The sequence below is a fragment of the Glarea lozoyensis genome, assembly GCF_000409485.1.
Source record: "Glarea lozoyensis ATCC 20868 chromosome Unknown GLAREA4, whole genome shotgun sequence".
Lineage (NCBI taxonomy): Eukaryota > Fungi > Ascomycota > Leotiomycetes > Helotiales > Helotiaceae > Glarea > Glarea lozoyensis.
In genome coordinates this window covers 578599-600310 of record NW_007360999.1, presented here as the reverse complement: position 1 = coordinate 600310, position 21712 = coordinate 578599, and the positions used below count along the sequence as shown (strand labels likewise).

At 47.2% G+C, this 21712-nt stretch overlaps 7 protein-coding genes across 7 annotated transcripts; 3 read left to right on the top strand and 4 right to left on the bottom strand.

The window, feature by feature from the left end:
• Positions 1 to 319: 319 nt before the first annotated feature.
• Positions 320 to 1407, top strand: GLAREA_09556 (Clavaminate synthase-like protein; the record flags this gene model as incomplete). The annotated part of the gene is made up of 3 exons (XM_008086153.1): positions 320 to 588; positions 644 to 713; positions 778 to 1407. The coding sequence occupies 3 exons, from the start codon at positions 320 to 322 to the stop codon at positions 1405 to 1407; spliced, it is 969 nt and encodes a 322-aa protein (XP_008084344.1).
• A 1101-nt stretch (positions 1408 to 2508) lies between these two features.
• On the bottom strand, positions 2509 to 11897 carry GLAREA_09555 (Acetyl-CoA synthetase-like protein; the record flags this gene model as incomplete). The annotated part of the gene is made up of 5 exons (XM_008086152.1): positions 2509 to 3425; positions 3499 to 3662; positions 3929 to 4095; positions 4156 to 10980; positions 11073 to 11897. 5 exons carry the CDS (start codon positions 11895 to 11897, stop codon positions 2509 to 2511), a joined length of 8898 nt encoding a protein of 2965 aa, XP_008084343.1.
• Positions 11898 to 13333: 1436 nt separating this feature from the next.
• On the bottom strand, positions 13334 to 15054 carry GLAREA_09554 (PLP-dependent transferase; the record flags this gene model as incomplete). Its single annotated transcript, XM_008086151.1, has 4 exons — positions 13334 to 13764; positions 13857 to 14365; positions 14521 to 14711; positions 14791 to 15054. 4 exons carry the CDS (start codon positions 15052 to 15054, stop codon positions 13334 to 13336), a joined length of 1395 nt encoding a protein of 464 aa, XP_008084342.1.
• Positions 15055 to 15532: 478 nt separating this feature from the next.
• On the bottom strand, positions 15533 to 16951 carry GLAREA_09553 (FAD/NAD(P)-binding protein; the record flags this gene model as incomplete). The annotated part of the gene is made up of 1 exon (XM_008086150.1): positions 15533 to 16951. One exon carries the CDS (start codon positions 16949 to 16951, stop codon positions 15533 to 15535), a length of 1419 nt encoding a protein of 472 aa, XP_008084341.1.
• Positions 16952 to 17642: 691 nt separating this feature from the next.
• GLAREA_09552 (Clavaminate synthase-like protein) lies at positions 17643 to 18754 on the top strand (the record flags this gene model as incomplete). The annotated part of the gene is made up of 3 exons (XM_008086149.1): positions 17643 to 17929; positions 18001 to 18070; positions 18128 to 18754. 3 exons carry the CDS (start codon positions 17643 to 17645, stop codon positions 18752 to 18754), a joined length of 984 nt encoding a protein of 327 aa, XP_008084340.1.
• Positions 18755 to 19267: 513 nt separating this feature from the next.
• GLAREA_09551 (uncharacterized protein) lies at positions 19268 to 20257 on the bottom strand (the record flags this gene model as incomplete). Its single annotated transcript, XM_008086148.1, has 3 exons — positions 19268 to 19338; positions 19398 to 19862; positions 19915 to 20257. 3 exons carry the CDS (start codon positions 20255 to 20257, stop codon positions 19268 to 19270), a joined length of 879 nt encoding a protein of 292 aa, XP_008084339.1.
• A 690-nt stretch (positions 20258 to 20947) lies between these two features.
• GLAREA_09550 (PLP-dependent transferase) lies at positions 20948 to 21515 on the top strand (the record flags this gene model as incomplete). Its single annotated transcript, XM_008086147.1, has 3 exons — positions 20948 to 21268; positions 21321 to 21408; positions 21502 to 21515. 3 exons carry the CDS (start codon positions 20948 to 20950, stop codon positions 21513 to 21515), a joined length of 423 nt encoding a protein of 140 aa, XP_008084338.1.
• Between the last annotated feature and the right edge of the window lie 197 nt (positions 21516 to 21712).

Here is a 21712-nt window from a genome sequence, read left to right as displayed (position 1 = left end):
TCATAGAGATACCGTTACATGTCTGTTTCTTTGTAGACCGATGAATGTGAAGTTTTTCGGTGGTACATGATAAGCGGTGTTTGTGTAGTGATCATAGAGAAGTTTATAGGACAAGTTTTGGTCATAGAATTATAGAATTGATTGATACATCGACGCTTCGGGGAAATAGACAACTAAAGCGTGATGATGTAAATTCGTCGCCAGTCAACCATACTTAGCTATTAATATTCATATCTGCCATAGTGAAGAGATCGATTACTTCGTTGAAGTCAGGACCGATCCTTTTGTAGTCGTTTCTGGGACAACAAAATATCCGAACATGGGGAGCTTATTTACGACTCCCGAATACTTGACCATCGCGTACGAGAAACTTCTTCACAATGACTTGAATGAACTTGCTACTCTACGCAAAGCCTGCGAGCGTGACGGGTTTTTCTATATAGACCTGCGGGATGCGAACAAGCAACTGCATCCCGTAGAGAATGAAGTTCCACTCGTATTCAAAGCTGTCAACGAGTTTTTCAAAATGGACGAGAAGGAGAAGAACAACTACGATATCGATACCATCGCGCCTTGGAAATTACACGGGTACGTACCCTTATAGATCTCTGCACCGGCCATGACTTCTCATGCACTCACACAGACATACACCTGCTGGGAGGAATTCGGGACTTGCTGGCGCAGGAGAAAAGCATGGCGTAGAAGCTTACACAGTAAGTTGGACCAGGTGCTGAACTACGTTGCTTGCCTCCACCACTGACAATTCTATCATTGCAGCTGCCCCGGGATGGTATGAGCAGAGTCGTGGAAGGTCAAGATACTGTTGTTCTGCCACCCATCCTGCAAAAGGAGTCATCTCTCTTCACTGAGTTTATGTCTCAACTGCATATTGTTGCACTGAATATTCTGAGGGGTCTAGATCAGAGCAGAGACGGTATGGGAAGTCGTGAGGGCTTCTTTGCATCGAAACACCGGCCGTCTGAGCCTTCAACGTCTTGCCTATTACTTGTCCGGTACGGGACATTGGATAATGAGATACCCAAAACAGGCCTTGCGCCGCATACAGACGTTGGTAGCTTGACTGTTTTGTTTGCCGATAAAAGAGGACTCCAAGCCCGTCATCCTGACACGGGGGAATGGCAATATCTCGAGCCGCGGGAGGGCTGTGCCGTCATCAATATCGGAGATTCGCTCAGGTTTATGTCCCAAAAGAATTTCCAATCTGCACTACACCGTGTTATACCAACACCGGGAACAACAATACACGATCGCTTCTCTTGTGCCTACTTCCTTCGGCCTGAGCTGGATGCTGAGTTTGACGCCGAGGGTCAACATTGGAAAAGTATCGATTGGCATTTGAGAAAGTATAAAAGCTATCGCTCAGGTCAAACGGGCAAGACAGAATGACCAAGTGTCGCTTCAATCTTCATAAATTATCACAGCATGATGAACATCCTGCCATTCAAGTCCTCAATGCTCCGAAACTGTGAATAAAATTCCTCGTTGTTGCCGAAGTTCTGGTGACAACCTGTTTGCCTAGGAATCGTATATAAACTAAATCTTTTGCTTCACGTCGGTATTGCCAGCTGACCAAGCTGCTGAGGGAGCCCACCTTGATGTGTGTAGCTCCTGGTCGATAGGTAACTTGGAAATTGTGTGGTGACATCAAGTTTGGCGGCGTGTGAGTGTCATGGTGTTAATAAGGTGTTTGAGAGCTTTGTAGTGAGCAAGGACTTTCGTCCATGTACACAGACGCTTGGTGCAAAATGCATTTAAGCTCGAATTCAATCATTCAACAATCAACAAGCTCGACTTCTCAAGGACCGCAGGGTTGAATATTTGATTATCAGCTTTGAAAAAGCTTGCTCAAATAATTCACAGACATTATACTTCGTACATGACTGAAATAACCAGCTTTCGCCGCCGCCACCCTATGTAACAACTTTACCGAATAAGATAAACGCTCATTCAATCTTATTAGACAATGATTCGCTGGACTCTCTAGTTTTACACTATTTTAGAGGAGTGCACAGATGTGGAGGGCTGGTTATTTCAGTCATGTACGAAGTATAGCCTACTTTCTCGCGTAGGGCTTCACATCCTCAAACATGGACGAGCAGCCATCGCCCACTCCAATATATAAGAAGCGGATGTGTTATTGTCCCCCTTTTCAATGCAGCACGGAAATAAACGAAAGCGCAAACGTCATTGATTGCACTAGCTTTAGGGACTCAGCACTCCTTTCGTCATTACGGTCTAGGAGAATACTACTTGTAAACAACGCCCTGTTCCGCAGGTTAGATACTTGGGCCCCCCCCCCGCCACAAAAACCGAGAGACAAAATGAAGTCGATGTTTTGGTGTTAGTTTTAATTTTGATATTTGCATTGTAGCTAAGAGGGACTTTGGTTGATGCTCAAGACTGCTGCCCTTATTTGCCTTCTTCATACCTGAACCTGTCAAGCTGGAACTACTTGTTTGACAAATGATCAAAACATTGGCCTCAAAATTAATTATCTTTTTTCACTCCAAGGGCCCCAGTAGCTTGGTATATTCTACCCATGGCTTCATTGATCAATTCGGGCAGTTTGTCCTCCTCAAGCTTATCGAGCCCCTTTCTAGTCGCACCCCCGGGCGTTGCGACTTCGGATATGATCTCTGCGGGAATCTGGCCTGAAAGTATGAGGTCGGCTGCCCCACGGGCTGCATAGGCTGCCATGCGCAGTGCATTGTTCCGCAAATTGCCTCCGCGGGTGTCTATCTCAAGAGCCCCATCACTCTTTGCCACTGATGCAATCAAAGTTGCAAAGATGGCCGTCGTAGATGCACAGAGCGAAGAGCCGTTATCCATGAGTGTCTCCGGCAGATACTCAACGGCTCCGATATCTGAGAACAGTTGCGTAAGTACTTCATGCGCTGGAGAAGGTCTGCCGTTCTCAGGCAATGCAATGACCGTCATTGACTGTCTTAAACGTGCTGCTAAGTTGGGTATAACTCGGACAATTTCCAGGTTTATCTCTTTTCCACTATTTCCACCGCCACGTACACAGTCCCACAGCTGAGAGGTAGAAACTCCTCCAAGAATGCTGACTAGGATCTTGCTATCTGCCGACTCCAGGAGAGCATCACGAGCGCCGCTTGTCCCAAGGGCTTTCTCAAAATCGTAGGGTTTGCAGCCTAGAATAACAACGTCGGACTGCGAGATGAGCAGCCGACTGTCGCCTCGCAGAACCTGTACTTCCGGAACCTTAGGGGTGACCGAAGATTCTGAAGCAGCTGCGCGCGCATCCTCAAGCTTTTTGCTGAGAAGCTTGGCGGCTGACTCCGATCTAACCGAAACTGTGACTCGGGTGATTGTATACAGTTGCGGTAGCTTTTGGGTCCCACCAGAAAGTAGACCCTGGAGAATTGCAGTTCCGAGCTTGCCTAGAGTTGAGTGAGTGAACAGATTCGATTGTACTATATGACAGAGAGAGAGAGAGTTTCAAAAGGCACATACCGCACCCGAGCACGCCAATAGCGAGATGCTTGCTCATTTCGTCGTGCATCTTGCCTTGTCTGGCGTGAATAAGAATAGGATGACTTTGAGGTGAGAAAACAAAGATTATTGTTGCCTGTCGAGCCAAAACCAAGAAAGAAGCTAATAGACGACAGGGAGCGTTTCTGTACCACTTGCTCTGTTAGACTGCTACTGGTGGGTAGTGGATTCAATGTGAGTGATGTGTGTTTTGCTTGAGGAGTTCAAGAAGGGGGAACAGCCGTGCCTATATATAATAAAAACAGGCGACAGGTGGCTGATTTCACCATAAACTTCCATTGGGTAAGGGTTTGTTCTATTTAGCTTCCTAAGATCCCTGGTATTAATACCGCTGTATAGGGCTTAACTCCGGCCCCGCCCCCGGCTCTAAGCTTAATATTTATCAATCTACGTATCAGTCATTTCAACAGAGATGTCTGCGCTAATCTTTTCCAGGCTTTGTTTGAAGAGTTCAGCCAACTGCTGTGCATCCTGCTTTGGTATTGACTCTGACCAACAAGTCATGCTAGCCGTGCTTTTTAGCTCGTCGTGTACATCTACTTCTACCACTACGGCGTACTGCCATGTGGTTAGCCTATGGCGATGTGATTTACCAACAGGGATCGTCAGGGTACTCACCTCGTAAGGGTCTTCACTACCTGGCAGATCTTCAAAAACCAACGAGCCCGACGCCTTCTGTTTACTTTGATGCTGCCTAACATTAACGATTGTATCAAACAACCCAGTTGGGTCTGTCTTGCGTTGCTTGTTCAAAAATGTTACGAGGGAATGTTGCTGTTCCAGCACGTCAAAGAAATCCTGCTGGGTAGCCTTAAGCAATGCGAGAGTACCTCGCTCAAAATCTTTCACCCGACATGCGCCGATATTGATGGCAGGACCAACAACACGATCAACCTCTGCCACCTGCCCATCTCGACCCGAGATCATGAAGCCAAAAACAACTTCTTCCATTCCGATATGCTGTCTTAAGACTAGTGCCCAAGCTAGACGGAACAGAGTAGCAACAGTGATCCCGTGCGCCTTCAAGATCCTGCCTACAGATTCGATGACATTCTCAGTATTTATCGGCACAGAGAATAGACTCTCGTTTCTCCTTAGGTCCAGCGTTGATGACCCCGTCACCCTCGTAGGCTGAGCCTTGCCTAGGTAATCTGACCAGAACCGGGTACCTTTGCTGGGGATTGTCGAGGCGTACTTCTGGTAGGATACTTCGTGCAAAGGCATAGAGCTGTCCTGATACGCACGAGAAAAGTTCTCGAGGATTATGGGTATCGAAGCATGGTCAACCAAAGCATGGTTGATCTCAAGGCGGCATACCATGCTCGTCTCGTCATATTTAGCGATGTGGAGGCGGTGTTGTGGTCTGGCAGATCGCCATTTCGTTCGCGGTATTGCTAACAAGTTCATGGAGGAGCTGATATTGACCATGTCAGACAGAGATATGTTTTGGACGACAATGTTCATGAAGTCAGTCGAGGATGCCTGTGGGTTGGGCAAGAATATAGTTCGCAGGATCCCGTGAGTTGTAACAACTTTCTTCCATGCGTTCATTATTCTATCCAAATCCATTTGCGAAGAATCCGTGGTGGAAGCCCGAAGCATCATTGTCACATGCCAGTATTTAGAATTCTCCTTTTGAGACCGCAGCATCTGATTTTGCACTGGTGTTGCTGGAAAGATGGACTCAGCCCAAGGCCCTAACTCTCGCTGGAGTATGCTGATGCCGATATTTTGCAGATCACGCCCTAGCCCATCTAAATTGTCGTATGACATGATCATTTCAGGGTGGTCGGATATCGTGGGCCGTGGCTGACATGTGGCCGATAAAGCAGATATCTCCTCCAATGTGCATTTGCATTTGAAGAGCCACTCCTTTACATGCTCTTCCTGGATGACGCTGTGATTGTAGAGAAGCTCAAACCTCAACTCCCCCTTGTCCACGGAAATCGAGAAGTCAAACACAGCAAAGCGACGCATGCTGTCACTAAAATCGTATAGGTCGCCAGGAGTGTTTGCATCCTCTATGAGGAGTCCGCTCCCTTCGCTGGTCCTTGAAGCACCCGTGAAATTCACCATAATCTCTGGGATGTCCACATCTCTGGAGCCAGAGAGTGACTGCCCCTCAAAGAAATCTGCTCCGATACTTTCAGATTGAAATCTCTCATCTTTGATACGTCTGCAGAATTGAAGGAGATCCTCTCCCTTGGCCACTGGAACATGGACAGGCACAACTGTGGTGAACCATCCAACTGTGCCAGAAACATCTAAATCGATGCTGGGTCGCTGTCGGCCATGCCCCTCAAGGCAGAGAACAGGATATTCCCTCCCATCAAATGTACTTCGGAACGCCCATAAAATGGCTGCAATGAATAGATCTGTTGGCTTGGTCCGAAGACAGGCATTGCTGTCTTTTAAGCAGGCTTCCGTGGTAAGGCCATCGAGAGTGAAAGATTCCCGTGCTACATCGGCATAAGTGAGGGAACTTGATCCGTAGCCCCAATAGTCGTGAAGTGGACCGGGCAGATTCAACTTCACTGCTTGCCGCACACGCGCCTTCTCACACCATTCCATGTACGATACTGATGGGGCCGGTTCCAAACATCGTCCCTCGAGTACTGTCTCGATATCTTCTAAGATTAGCTTCCATGATACAATGTCGACAGCCAGATGAGGTGCCACGAGAATCATTCGTTGAAGGCTGTTTGGCTGTTCGACCAAAGTGCAATGAATAAGTGGGCCTGTAACAGGGTTTGGAATGGACTGGAACTCCTTCACACGTTCATTCAAGGACGAGCTGCAGTTGACTTGTAAAAAGTCTATCGAGAATGACCCCTCTACATCTTCTGACACGCACTGTGTAGGGGTTCTCAGTCTAGTGAAGTCATATCTTGTACGCAGCGACTCGTGGCGTGATACAACAGCCCTAATAGCCGCGCGTAGATTCTCTGGAGAGATGCGTCTCTGTGCTAGTACCTGAACACTCTGGTTGAAATGGTGCGGCTGGGATATGGGAGCCAGAAGCGAGTAAGCTGTTTGTATGGCGGATAATGGCATCGGCTGGCCCTTTTTCAGAAGAGATTGAGTGGGCCGTGGATCAACAACAGAGTCAGATCTCCGCGAGAGAACCTTGATATCGTCACCCCGAAGGAGATCCTTGATGGTGATATTTAGCCCTTGATTGCGACCACGAGCGATTGCTTGCATGGCCATAATCGAATCGCCTCCCAATGCGTGGAAGGACCTGTTGACAGCCACAGCATCATCCGATAAGCCGAGAACAGCAGCCCAGACACGTTGCATGACAGTTTCTGTACGTGTGCTTGACTTCTCACGAGACTTCAGCGTTTCGCTTTGTTCTCCCGTCGAAAATATGGATTCATCAATACTGGTCAGCTGCTCTAGCCAACTCTCGATGACTCTGCGATCCAACTTGCCTGAAAGGGAAACCGGCAAGTCTTGCAGAAAGGCAAATCGTTCAGGGACCATATAATCAGGAAGCTTTCTTGCGATTTGACGGCGAATATCGTGAGCTTGACTCTGGTGCGAATCAGCTCGCAGGAGAGGAACGGCCTGGTAAACAGACGTTGGCACAAGGTTGCTAAGACTTGCCCCAAGAACCACGACTAAGTGCTTCGCCAGTATTCCCTTCTTGGGCACAAAGCTCAAGACTGGGTGAGCGGGAGCTACGAGTTGAATATTGTGCTCCACTTCACCAAGCTCTAGTCTTTGGCCCCGAAGCTTCACTTGGTTGTCTTTTCGCCCAACATAGAGCAAGTGACCGTCATCGTCATAGCGTACCAGATCACCGGTCTTGTACATCTTACAGAAGTCCCTGGAAAACCCCGCGGTCCAAGGTGGCGGCGAAATAAATGCCGCCGCTGTTTTTTCGGCATCATTTAAGTATCCGCGGCCAACAATCGAGCCTTCGATGAGTAGCTCACCCACCGTACCAAGCGGAACGAGGCGTTCGTGGTCCTCTCTATCCACGACCCAGAGCGAACAGCCAACGGCTCTGCCAATAGACGAGATATTTGCACTATCACAATCAACAATTGTGCATGCGCAAGTAACTGCACACTCGCAGGGGCCATAGGCATTGACAAGTTTAGTTTTCGCAGCCCAGATCTTGGACACTTCCGTAGTCATTGCTTCCCCTCCAGCAGCGACGGTCTCCAACCCAGGGAGCTCTGCAGGGCTTACCAGTCTGAGAAAGGATGGGGTGAAGAAGGCCCAGTTCACTTTCTTCTCCTTCACAAACTGTGTTAACTCGTCAAGGCTCAATTTTTGTTCCGGGATGCACAGGCATGCACCATGCACTGCCGCCGACAGAATCACCATGACAGCAGCGTCGAATGCGAGGGATGCGAATTGAAGCATTCGTGAGCTCTTCCGAATGCCCCAAGCTGGACCGCTATGGGATATGGTGGTCATGATAGATTCATGCTCGATCAAGACACCCTTTGGACGACCTGTTGAGCCGGATGTCATTATCATATATGCAATCTCATGTGGTGAAATGTTGGACTGCCAAGGCTTTGGGGGCGTTTTCCGGGTCAGTCGATTGAGGTAGTTATGATCAATAGTCCAAAAGTTCAAGGAAGAGAGTGGCTCAGGTAGGGTGGCATTTTGCGTAAGGAACATGGGATTGTTCAGCTCTTCCAGTATATGTGCGAGCCGGTCTGTTGGTATCTCGGGATCGAGGCATAGGAATCCTCGGCCTGCCTTCAACACAGCCCATACGGCCAAGATTAAGGGGAGACCCCTTGGGAAATACAGGGGGACTATTGGACCAGGGCTTGTGGCCATCAAAAGTTGAGCGAGGCTTGAAGAAAAGTCGTCGAGTTGTCGGTAAGTTAATGTACCGTCCCAAGATTCCACAGCAATGTTGTCTGGATCTGACATGCTCCAGCGCGAGAGGCCGTCATGAACAAGCCCCGGAGAAGGAGGCGGGAGACTTTCGTTCCATGCTGCAAGAGTCTGGCAGTCTGTTGGACTGATTTTGCTCAGGGATGAAATTGTCATGTTGCCGTCCGAATTTGACAACTGCCGCAATATGTGTTCCCACAGATTGAGGAACCGCTCGCATTGCTTAGTTGTGATTACCGCAGTGTCAAAACGAGCCTCAAATAAAAGCATATCAGGTTTCAAGGTACATTCAATGACTAAGGCGTGCGAGTCTCGCATTTCGGTCTCTGTAGGGTCTCCAAACAGACTGTGCGTTTTATCTCTTGGTGAGGGGGATTGAATGACCAACATGGTCTGGAAATTACAGGCGCGAGAGGCTCCCACACTTGATTTCCTGATATTCTGCAGACCAAAATGCTCATGCGAGGTCGTAGACTGTTGTTGTCTATCGACCATCTCAATAATCTGAGAGACAGTCTGTTCGGGGCTCCAAGTGACGCGGACTGGAATTGTTACCAGTGTAGGACCAACAACTTCGTCTATACCGGGCATATCCGCATCGCGGCCACTCATGACAGTACCAAAGCATGTGTCATCTTGACCAGTGTGAAGACCGATGGCAAGAGCTAGGGACGCTCGCACGAGCGCAGATAGTTTTGTTCCACGCAGAGTTGGTGATTTTACCTCGAGGTTGTGATGAGCTCTCAATCTTGGGTGGTAGTCAGGAGATGGCAGCCGAGGGAACTGTGCGGCACTGGTTGATCCTAACTGTTGGCACCAGAAATCCTTGGAAGCTTTGCTCTGCGCCGCGTCGACTGAGTACCCTACAAAACCATCGAATAATGGCGTGGAATCCGGCGGCTTCAAGCCTTCGTAAACCTGAGCCACGTATTCTAGACAAAGCTGGAGAGACCACTCGTCAAAAATCAAGTGGTGCATTATCAAGACAAATTCCCAGCGACCAACGTCACAAGAGGCAAGGGAAAAGACTGAAAGTTCGGTTCCAATGTCCATATTCTCCATGACTTTCAGTCCCGCTGCCCGGTCGAAGCCTTCCTCGTTGTTCCAGGTAATAGTGCTTTGAACCACTGCCCGTACTGCACCTTGTTTCGGTGCGATAACAAAGCGAGAGCGCAAGATAGGAAAGATCCGGTACGCGTCTTCCCAGCACATCTTGAACCGACCAAGATCAATGTCATCTCGAAGCTTGAATACGTATCGGGCGACAAATGTTGTTGGCTGGCTTGTCAATGACGGAATCAAAGTCTCCTGAAAAGATGTACAGGGATAAACACCCTCAATATCTTCAGTTCGAGTATTACATTGAGATGCAACCCAGGCCTGTAGCTCGCCAGCGAATGCAGGAGTTGAGGAGAGTAGGTTGACGTCTTTGAGGGTACCGAGAGCCGCGGCCTTATTAGAAGCGGTGGAATCAGCCTTATTGGACAGTTCCAAAAGGGAAGTGGCCCGTAAGATGTCTCTGGTGCTGAGGTGGATATTCGATTTTCGTAGGCGTGAGACAAGCTTTATAGCCAGAAGTGAATTTCCCCCAAGATCGCAGAAGGTTCTGCCAAAGTCGATACACGACGGGTCCAGGGAGAGTACATGAGATACTTCGACGCCGAAAAGATTGTGTACAGACCCAGATGCGTCATGTTTATTGATGTGGTCGCTTGATGTTGATTTTAGTGCGACATCACTGTACCTGGTCTTGAATATTTCCATCAAAGCACTTCGATCAACCTTTCCATTGGACGTAGTGGGCAGACTTTGTATAGAGATAAACTCGCTTGGCACCATGTAAGATGGAATGTGGTTCAACAAATGCTCTCGCAGCTCAGAGCACCAAACTTTCCATGTGCCAGATTCTGTTATTGCACCGACCGAAGAACTCAAGACAACAAATGAAACGAGCTGCTCGGCCGTGTCTTTGTGAATTCTTATCAAGTCCACGCGGACGTTCTGGATCCCATTACCCAGGTGTTTTTTAATATGGCTTTCGATATCCCCCAGCTCTAGTCGTTGACCACGGACTTTCACTTGTCTGTCTCGGCGACCGAGGCAGTCTATGGTGCCATCTAAACTCAGCCGTGCGAGATCTCCCGTCTTGTAGAATCTTCTTGCACGACCTGAAGCTGCTTTAGAAGTTGCCCACGCAAGCTCCGTCACGAAAACGGCTGCCGTTGCCTTGGGGGAGTTCAGGTACCCACGTGCGACCGTTTCTCCTTCAATAATAAGCTCACCCACCTCACCGATATTAGCCAGCGTATTATGATCAGTCAATCTCACTATCCAAGTACGGCAGCCCACAGCGTGACCAATACAGGATCGCCGTGTTCTTGGCCCTGTAATGGCGATGCTGCAAAAGATAGAAGCCTCTGTAGGCCCGTAGCTGTTGAACAAACGAACTCTAGAGGCCCAGGCGTCAATGCATTCTTGGGTTAAAGCTTCACCGCCGACTGCAATTGTTTTCAGTGTCGGAACCTCATCTGGCTCCAGTAAGGATATGGTAGATGGTGTAAAGAATGCCCAGTTAACCTAGGTTTGGTTAGTCAAACAGCCTGTTCCTTCTGTATTCAGCGATCTATGAAAGAAGAAGCCAAGTGGAAACAGGATTAGAGCGTACTTACAGCTAATTGGTTAACTGTCGCAGAGAGTCTACTCAGATTTTCAGGAACACATATGCAACCCCCATGTATAAGAGTTGCAAAAATCTCAGTCAGACAGGGGTCAAAAGTGAAGGAAGTTGCCTGAAGAACGCGTGACGTTGAAGATATATTCAATCGTTCACCATGGGCGACAAGACTTGTGCACATCGATCCGTGTTCAATCATCACTCCCTTCGGTCGACCAGTCGACCCACTAGTGAAGTACACATAGGCTAGATCCATTCTTTCAATGACTGGCAGTTTACCATTGAATTCTTGGCCAAGTGAGTGGAAAAACTGTGAGTCAATCTTCCAGGATTCAATCTGTTCGTCTTCTCCAGGACAATTTTCAGAAACAAGAATCAAAGTTGATCCTGTGTCCTTAGCTATCTGTTGAACTCGGGATGCTGGGTGAGAAGGGTCGATGGGTGTGAATGCTAGACCAGCACGGAGAATGCCCAAGAAGGAGACTATGGCCCAGGGCGATTTGGTGAAACGACACAAAACGATATTTTCCTTCTGGAGACCTCTGAGAAAGAGCCGCTCTGCCAATTGTGACGAGTAATCATCAAGCTCAGCGTAAGTCATGCTTCCACCAATACAACATATTGCATCCTGGTTTTGCTTCTGGGCTACTTGACTCAGGAACCGACTGACAACAGTTCCATCCGTAGTCAAAACATTTTTCACACCACCGCTGATGACAGGAGAAAACCTGTCTTTTCCGTCGCGCAATGTATCCAAGTTCGCGTCTATAACATAGTCGTCAATGCTCTTGATTGATTCCATGCGGCAAGACCGCAGCATCATGGTTTCCATCTGTTGATTGCGGCCGCTCAGTAATCGCATCGTAGTCGGATCATACTGCTATTGCTTGAGTTATGGAGAGCCTCAATTAGGACAGGTTTACACTCACAGTTCTATTGGTGAGAAAAAAGAGCGAAGAACATCAAGTAAAACTCAAACGATACCAACTGTTCGCCACTGTATTGGCTGGACAGACAGTTAGAAGACTATTGATAATACGGGAAATAGTCGCTCGAAACTTGGGATTATATTCGCTTTACTGTATGCAGTTCCAAGGCCAGATCCTGATTTGATATCATGTCTAAAATTCATGATAATCTCATGAAGCTGATGCAGTAGTTGGTTGAAGTTTGAAATCACAGGTATTTACTAAGCCGCATCGGGTTTTGGTTCCATGTGTGTTCACCGTCATACACCACTAGTCACTATGAGTTTTCTTTGGACATCATATCTGCATTGTCCACCTAGAGTTCTTACTGCTTACTTCAGATGACCATATATATGTAATTGGTCCTCCTTGTAAATTCTCTAATGAAGATCATTTCCTCTCTCAGTGGGCCCTTGGGAGATAGTCCCCAATAGCCAATATGCTTGATCTTCATATGCTTCCCCGTAAAATGCAGTCGTAGTCACCGGTCATCCCATACAATTACTGCACAGTCCAGTGGGGACTCTAGCGGGGTTTCACGAAACAACGCTTCAAGCTCTTTCTCTCGTAGGCCATATTGGGATGATCAATGACGACGTGAAGGGGGTTGGAAAGTGTTGGGGGTAGCATAAATCAAGCCACCACTAACGGTGGCAGGCTCCATGCAATCGAGGTGCCAGGGTATTCCTCAATCCTAGTTCGGTATGCAAAGTCAATAAGCGATGCGCCCCCGCCCCCGCCTCCCCAAACAACATGACGCCAAGTGAGGCCTGTTTAATCCATTTTCATGCCTAATGATGCATCTTGTCAACGTAACTCGAACTACACACGTTGTATTTCATAAGAAATAACAATCAGATGTGCGCCATGAGAGTCGCCCACCAGCTCAAAAAGAGCTACCTCTGAGGTGGTTTTTCTAGTTCCGAAACTGTCACTACAAGAAGCACGATAAGATGACAAAGAAAGGGGTTTTAATTGTTATACATTTTCAATACTCTTTCAATTTGTGAAGTAATCACTACTACTGGTTTATGAAGAGAAAATTCCAAATTTATAACTCAGAGCTGAGAAGCACTAAGTATATCAATACACCCAGCGAACACCCTTTATTTCCAAGTAAAAGAAACATAGTGCTGTTTGTTCTACTATGAGTAATAAAACACTTTTAAACATGCCATTTCAAATTTTTAAATTACACTTTAAAACGTGATTTACTATCACCGCAGAAAAAATGCACGCCTTGTTTAAGTGTTTAAAATTGAATATCATTTTCAAATATTGCAGTGACCTACAACTGGGCCTGATCAAACGCTTGTTCAAAGTCCCAAATGATGTCCTGCAAATCTTCAAGCCCTAGAGATAATCGAATTAGATCTTCTGTGACACCCATTTCCTCATTTTCTTCCTTGGAATAGTGCTTATTGACTCCCGACCAGTGATGGTTACATAGAGTCTTGGAATCCCCTACGTTGGTTGTCGTAATGATTAACTTGAAGGCGTCAATTATCTTCTCGGCCATTTCCCCGCCACCTATAAGCCCAAGAGTAATGACTGTGCCAAAGCCCCTTTGGAGATACTTCAATGCCAAGTGGTGGTAAGGGTGATCCTCGAAACCGAGATATCCAACCCAGGCTACCCGAGGATGGGCACGAAGCCAATGAGCTATGCTCCTCGTGGTTTTTTCTTGACGTTCACAACGTACAGAGAGCGTTTCAAGACCTATGTCATTCTCAAATCAGTATCTCAGACTATCTTGCCATATGGAAGTTCTTCTTGGATAAGACGATAAGACCCATCAGAAGGCAACTTACCAATAAAAAGTTGTTGAGAGGCATAGGGACTAAGACAAGACCCTGTGTCGCGCAGGACATCATTCTTGAGATACCTGATAAACGCCTTATCCCCGGCGGTTTTGTACCAGTTGTCCTGGCTGACGTCAAACTTCTTCAAGTCAGGATCCTCTCCGTGAAGCCGTGGGAACCGTGTCCGATTAGATTGCCAATCTGAGCGACCAGTTTCCACAATGGCGCCGGCGATGGTGGTCCCATGCCCTGCGATCCACTTGGAAGCTGAATGAACAATAATGTCAGCACCATACTGCGCCGGTTGGCAGAAGTATCCACATGCGGTGAAAGTTGCGTCAACCACGAGAGGGATCTTCAGATTTGGCGAGTGTGCAATTGCTATCAGGCCATCGTAATCTGGAACTGAGAGCTTGGGATTTGCCAACGACTCAACAAAAATGAACCTGGTCCTATCATTGATCACCTGTCTAACGCGTTCGAGGTCGTTGGTGTCACAAAATCTGGCTTCAATGCCCCTGCCAATCCCCTTCGTTAGCACAGACGCCGAAGTGAAATAAGTTAAACTGAGGTAAAGTCTTCTACATTAATTGAGCTTGATAGGTGGATATTATTGATTGTGATGTATACTTCGGAGCAAGCAATGGCAATCCAAAACCAGTTCTTAACTTACAATTGAGCACCTGCTTTACGAAATTGTTTGAATGTTCCGCCATGTAGCCCGGTGGACACGATGACATTGTCGCCCATTCCCGCTAAAGAAACGAGGATGGCATATACTGCAGCTGTGCCCGATGAATACACAAGCCCGTCGGCGCCGTCCTCAAGAGCGGTGATACGTCTCTCAGCACCGTCATTAGTGGGCTGACATAGAAATTAGTATAACTTCGCTGAATCCGCAAGGAGGGGGAGGGAGCGGGGAGTTGTTCTTTCATATACTCACATTTGACAATCGCGAGTACAGATGTTTGTTCTCAGGGGCTGACATATCCTCCAAAGCGTTATTCATGTCGCTGAGTTTCTCGAATTTGAACGACGCCGTATTATAGATGGGTAGAGTGATATGTCCATGTACGGGGTTCTCCTCCAGACCTGCATGGATTTGAAGGGTGTCGAACCGCCATTGATGTCGGCGCTCCTCAATCTTCCCTCCACCGTTTTGTACTGGCTCGTTTTCGAGCTCTTTAGTTTTCCCCAATGAGCCCATGATGGTTGAGGAGTAGTTAAATAATGGGGATTTGAATTGACCTGCGGCTTAATATGTAAGGGGAGAAAATGAGTGCATCAGTCTTTACTTTTTAAATACTTATAGATAACCCGAATATGACCTACTGCTACGCTCGGGAACAGAATCTTTCGAATCGTCCAGTTACGCTAGATACATGTGCGACATTTGGTTACCTATGTTGGGGACACATTGATGCTGGCCGCGGCCCCTGTTGTCTGCAGATTCGGAATTGGCGATCCTACGACATTTTTGTGACCACGCATAACTAGCCCTTCTAGGCTGCAGTGGTAGAAGAATTACATAACCTTGGATATCAAAATCTGAAGCAGTTGACGCCAATGCAAGATGGAATCACATTAGAACGGCTGAAAAGAAAGAACGGAAGTGTTCCAAAGAAAGAGCATTCTGTTATGATATGCAACAAGTTCAATTGATAATCTACAATTCGTGACTTCTTCTAAATCAGCTTTTTGTTGGAAACAATTCCCCTTCCAGCAAGTATGTCGTTCAGTTGAGTTTCAAGTCTGTCCCTTGAGATCTTAAAGATAGATGGGAGTCCGGTCTTATTGTATGGAGTCCCTTGATCAATTAGAGCAGCGACCCCTTTCGCAGCCAGGAAAATGACGGGCATTCCATGCCCGTGGAATCCTGCAATTACAAATACGCCTTGCCTATCAGGAACCTCACCCACATGTGGCAGCGAGTCAGTACTGTAGCCCATTATTCCTGTCCAAACTCGGTCTACGTGTGCCTGGGAATCTTCCCAACCAATGAAGGATCGCTGCATAAATTTATCTTCAAAGTATGATTGTGCCGGGGTAATGAGCTGCGTGTCATCAAAATTATGGTACCAACTACCAAGATCATTCGTATCATATTTATGATGAGCCCCGCCGACGACGATGCTGTTGTCGGCAAGTTGCAGCATGTAATTGTAGCCGGTTGCATTTGAAATTGGATCCTGCTCCATTATGGCAAAACTCGAGGCGGGGAGTTTGGATAATACTCTGTCTTCCGGGCCAGTAATGTGACATACCAAGCCCTTGCAAGGAACTATGGCAGTGGTGTACTCAGGTAGCAGTGCTGATGTGTATGCATTTGCCGCAATGACAACTTTTTTAGCTGACAGTGTATCTCCTAGGAGTGTCGTAAGGATATGGTCGTCTCCCTTGGATTTCTCAACTGACTCAACGGTAGTACTGGTCCGAAGGCAGAGGCCTAGATCCATGCAGCACGCTAACAGAGCCGTGAAGAGTTTGTAGGGTGAAAAATGTGCTGCTGGCGTAGAAAAGTAGCCTTTGGCTTCTATAACACCTGTTCGATGAGGTGCGTCCACTCCAGTGTAGAAATCTACCCGATTCAAAAGAGCCTCGTCGAAAGATGGTTCCTGCTGTAATTTGTCGTATACCTCGCGAGCAAAGACAGCCTGTTCCGGCTTTGTGAAGACGCAGAGACTGACCGTCTCATTGAAATCACAGTCGATGTCCTCGGACTCGATCAAGGACTTGATGGCGCTAAGATGATTGACTTCGAATTGCACAACTTCAGAAGCCGCGGCTGCGCCGTATCTCTCAGAACTCTTTGCAGCCGCCATGAAGTAATCGGGACGTAGATGCCCTCCGTTACGCCCAGTGGCCCCTAAACATGGCTCTCTTCCCTCTAGGAGCACTACGCGGGGTGGCGGTGAGGTGGACTTCAGCAAATGGTATGCTGTCGCGATGCCAGCATAACCACCACCAACGATTGCCACATCACAGATGTCCGGAAAATCGATGTTATTCTGCTTAAGCTTCTCTGGTAGGCCATTATGTTGTCCTTCATACTGCCAATAGGACTGGGTGGAGCCATCTACTGGGAAAGGTCTTGTGTCCTTCATCCCAAGTAGCTATAGCACAACCTAACTTGCACAAATCTTTTCAGAACACGGCAAATTCAGTCGCAGAAACCTAAATCGTGCTCAGCTCATGTCGATTTTGAATGATACAAACGTCTCACCAAACTTCTCATGGCCGCATCCCATGATTTCGTACGCTTCCCCAAGAGTTTGCAGGGTAAGACGAGACAGTCATTATTTGGTTGCAATGGAATGTCAGCGAACGTCCGGCGTCATACGTGACTAGCGTACTTGCTCACTACCTAATGACTTTGCATAAGATACGAAAGCAGGAGTGGGGTGCCCAGAACCGAAGGGAACAATGTACTCCGAGTGCAAGCCGCAGTAGATCCACAGCAGTAACAAATGCAACGTCAGCAATGCAAAGTCAACAATCCCAATTTGCTGTTTCCTGGCGTCTAAGTGAGCCTAGACAGTACCTTAGTACTACATCGATCGCCATGCTTGGCCTTTGACGGTTTGCATGGCAGGACAAGGAACTGGTTGAATGTTTCAAGTGAAGTGCTGCCAAATCTAGCGCTTGAGCAGTGAATATAGGGACGTGCCAATAAATTGGTTCCATGACCGGTAAAAGTCTAGAGGGTTACTACTGATCATTGAGTCCCATCCGTCACAAATCAGTAAACACTTTCTGACCTCTTCCGTTTCCTAAAGAGAGCAGAGATTGCATAATATGTCGACTATCACCATCTCCCAAACTACCGCTTCTAAGTCGGATTTGAAAGTTGTTTCCTACTCAAAAATCGTACGAGGAGATGCAGATGAACTGGACACACTTCGCAAGGCATGCGAGGAGTATGGATTTTGGTATCTTGATCTGAACAGTCAGAATGGAGACCCGATTTCCGTCGTTCAGAATGTGCCATCTGTGTTCAAGATCGTAGAAGAGTTCTTCGACTTAGAGGATGCGGAAAAGACCAGATATGACGTGGATGAGATTGGGCCTTGGAAGCTCAATGGGTACGTCTCTCCGTGGAAACGGCGATTCTCGCAGCAATTTCACTTTCCTTCCTCTGACATTTGGAGTTTAGATATACTCCATTCGGGAGAAATAAAGGACTCGTCGGTGATGGAAAGAAGTACGGCGTAGAAGGCTACACCGTAAGCAACCCATGTATCCGTACGGTAGGCGCTGAACGAGTGTGATGTTGTGTTTAGTTTCCCAGAGACGGTCTCTGCAACACTGACGTCGAGGGGCAAAATTTTGCGCTACCTCAAGTACTGAAGAGACACTCGCAAGTTTTGTCTAGCTTCATGAATCAACTCCACGACATCGGGTTGCACGTGCTACGTGCCCTGGACCGGACCATGGCCAACTCAGAAGCTGCAGAGGACTTCTTAGCACTTAATCATCGCCCTTCGTTAGCTTCCACCACGTGTTTGACGGCACAACGTTACCCTCTTTTGTCAGAAGAGAGTACCAATGCTGGTCTGGCTTCGCATACCGACGTAGGTAGCCTGACAATTTTGTTCTGCGGGGAGCGCGGACTTCAGGTTCTCAGCCCAGATACGAAGGAATGGCAATATGTGGAACCAAAAGAAGGCTGTGCTGTTATTAACGTGGGGGATTCTCTTCGATTCCTGTCCAATAAGTCTTTTCGATCTGCTTTGCATCGCGTCGTTCCATATCCGGGAGCTACGATCAAGAACCGTTTCTCCTGTGCCTATTTTATTCGCCCCAATCTTGATGCCGAGTTCATTGATGACGATGGGAGTAGTTGGAAGAGTATAGATTGGCACGTAAGGAAATACAAGGCTTATCGCTCAGCGACTACAACAGCATAAATACATAGAAGCCAATTTAACATAATGGTAAAAATTACTTCGAATAAAGTTGTCTTGTACCTTTCATCTCGTCTGAGCTCTCATTCAGCTCTCTGTATCTACAAATACGTAGTCAAAGACCTATCTACAACACAGGAGGCTTCTTACAACCCAATGATTGTCGAAATGAATTCACTCCAAGTTAACTCCTCTCAAGCCAAAAGGCTATGCAACAAGTCATTTTTTGCACTATTCACTAAGCTTGCGAGAATTGAGTGAGATGACCGTTATGCGATTACTGTTACTAGGCGCGAAAAGCACAGTTGTAACTTATATTATACTTGTAAAAGTCTCAAAGCTTACCCGACAACAAATACAGTGGCGATATTCTCGATTGAAATGGGAAGGCAACAGATTTTAATTCAAGTTTTAAAGAGCACCAACCATCTAAATGCACTAACAGGAGATCCATATCCGTGCTAATTTCAAAGCACTCTGGAAATGATGAAGCTTGCGTTAGCGTTCCTCCCAGGCTCACCATTCAGATGTGTAGTGAGGACTGGCCTCAGCTTCTCCATTATCCGCACTGATTGAAGTTTGGCTGGCTGTTTCGGGTGTCAGAAATTCATCATTGCTTGAGTTAGAAAGTCGACGCCATAGTTACTCACCGGATAGGCCATTGTCTTGATGGAGTGGGTACTTCGTGTCAGCACAAATGATCCTGGCCTCATACGGCTGACAACGCTCAATAGAATGCCTTCTTTTTCCTCGGTCGTTGCCCCAACGGTAGCATTGAAGTATACGACATCATGCTGTCGAAGATCCTTCGGGGCGTCCTTGATGTCACCCGTTTCGAACGTGCAATCTTCCGTGCCGCAGAGAGTTTCCAAGACCTGCTTGCTCTTTTCTGTGCGCTCGTGTACGAGTTCTAAACTATGGATTCGAAGTCTCTTACCATGCTTTTTGGCCCAGTCGGATAGCCAAATTGTCGTCTCCGGCATAGCTCCAGATCCCAACATCGCTACAGACTCAGGTGTTTGACCGGCGACCGACATAATTGCAGCCCATTCGGTCTTTAGAAGATACTCGTAAAATTCATGGATTGGAGTTGTCATGAATATCTTTCGGGCTAAATTCAAGGTGTTAACGAAGTGAATCTTTTAGCGCCCAGCAAAGCATACCTTCAATTGGATCTCTTGCAGCCACAACCCGGTCAGCCCAAGTCGTCTCAAAGGCACCCTCGCATGCTCCCATGACAAGTCTAAGATCAGGCAGAAGCTTGCAAATGTCTGGATGCTCGAGAAGTGCATTTTCGAGATCAATATCCAGCGTCGTAAAGGCTATGATGTTGTAGTACCCAACCCAGAAAGGAACCACTTGGTCAGCTTTCTCCGGTGTATCTATAGGAAGCAATGCCTTTACACCCTTGACATTTTCAACCATTTTTCGAACGTAGACCTGTACCTCGCTCTTCAGATCCCTGCCTTGGGAGCCGTGTAATGGTAGTTCTGCGTGGGGGGCCATGGTGGAACACAACGCCGAGTTCCAGTGAGTAGGGTGAAAATGGAACAATTCAAAATGTGTTCAGAGTTAATTGACGATAATCTAACTGCTATCAAGGTCACTAGTAACAAATCCTTTAGAAAACGGGCTTTGTTCGCTTTAGGGTTGTATTTAAACCCGATAACAAAGGCACGACGTTTCAATTGTTCGCGGATGCACCTACTCAAGCGCCTTCATGCATGGTCAGAGAATCCCCGCAAAATGTGGCCGACTATCTATGCATCTTACACCCCGGGGCATGACATGTCTATACGGGCAGAATCACGCTAATAGACTCAAGATGACCGAACTGTACAGTACGTAGGAGGCGCCGGCAGATCGTTCTGCTGGTTGGGAACCGCAAATGAATGCCCCTTGAACCACGATGCTGGATTTACTTAAAATTCTCTAATACGGAGTAAATGCGATATCTATGGCCAATCGAATAGAGACCGTTCAAAGACATGTTTATTTGAGCAGGGTAACGAAAAATACAGTCAGAGACATATCTTTTTTTGAAAAAGTGCTATATAGTTTATTACCTCGTGAGGCTTCCTTCGGGGTACTAAGTTTTATGAAGACAAGAGACAGACGCCTCAATACTCGCACTAGGTGTGCTAAAATTACTTGCAAATAGAAACAAGTCCTGCCCAGCACTCGAGATTTTGAAACATGGGTTCCATAGCAACAAAAAACGAGGAGCGTTTCCACCCAGCAACGCACAATGGCAATGGACTTCAGAGTCATCACAACCACAATAGCGTGGGCGACCTCCGTGCTTCTGAAGCGACTCTTCAGACAGAACAACCATGGCATTTCGATACTCTTCAGGTCCACTCCGGGCTTGAGGACGAGACTGCTCACGGACAAAACTCACTTCCTATCTATAACTCAGCATCTTTCCGATTCAGGACCTCCAAGAGTATTGAGGAGGCATACAGCTTTGAGGATGGGCCCAAGAGCCAGTATTACATGTACAGCCGACTTTCTAACGTGAGTTAATCTCAAGTTGTTAAATAGCATGTTACTAATATTGCGGCTGAAGCCCAGCAACACCGGATTCGAGAGACGAATGGTCGCCCTGGAGCTTGGCAAAGAGGGACTTTCGTTCGCTAGCGGCGCCGCTGCCATCTGTGAGTATAATTCCCCTTTGTCCAACAATGTGTGTGGCGCAGACCGTCAACGATTTTCTTCAAGACATATTCAAAGCTGCTCATTCTAGTCAGTTTCCCCTGAGTAAAGGACAAATACTAATTGGACATTCATCAAGTGACCGTGGCACAGTCTCTGTCGACTGTCGGTGACAATGCTGTGGTTTCCTGTTCGGTTCACGGCGGCACGTATCACCAGTTCCAGGTCATTCTCCCCGCCATGGGACTAGAATGCCGAATAATCGATACCAATGATCTCGAAAATGTCAAGTCATTGATTGATGAT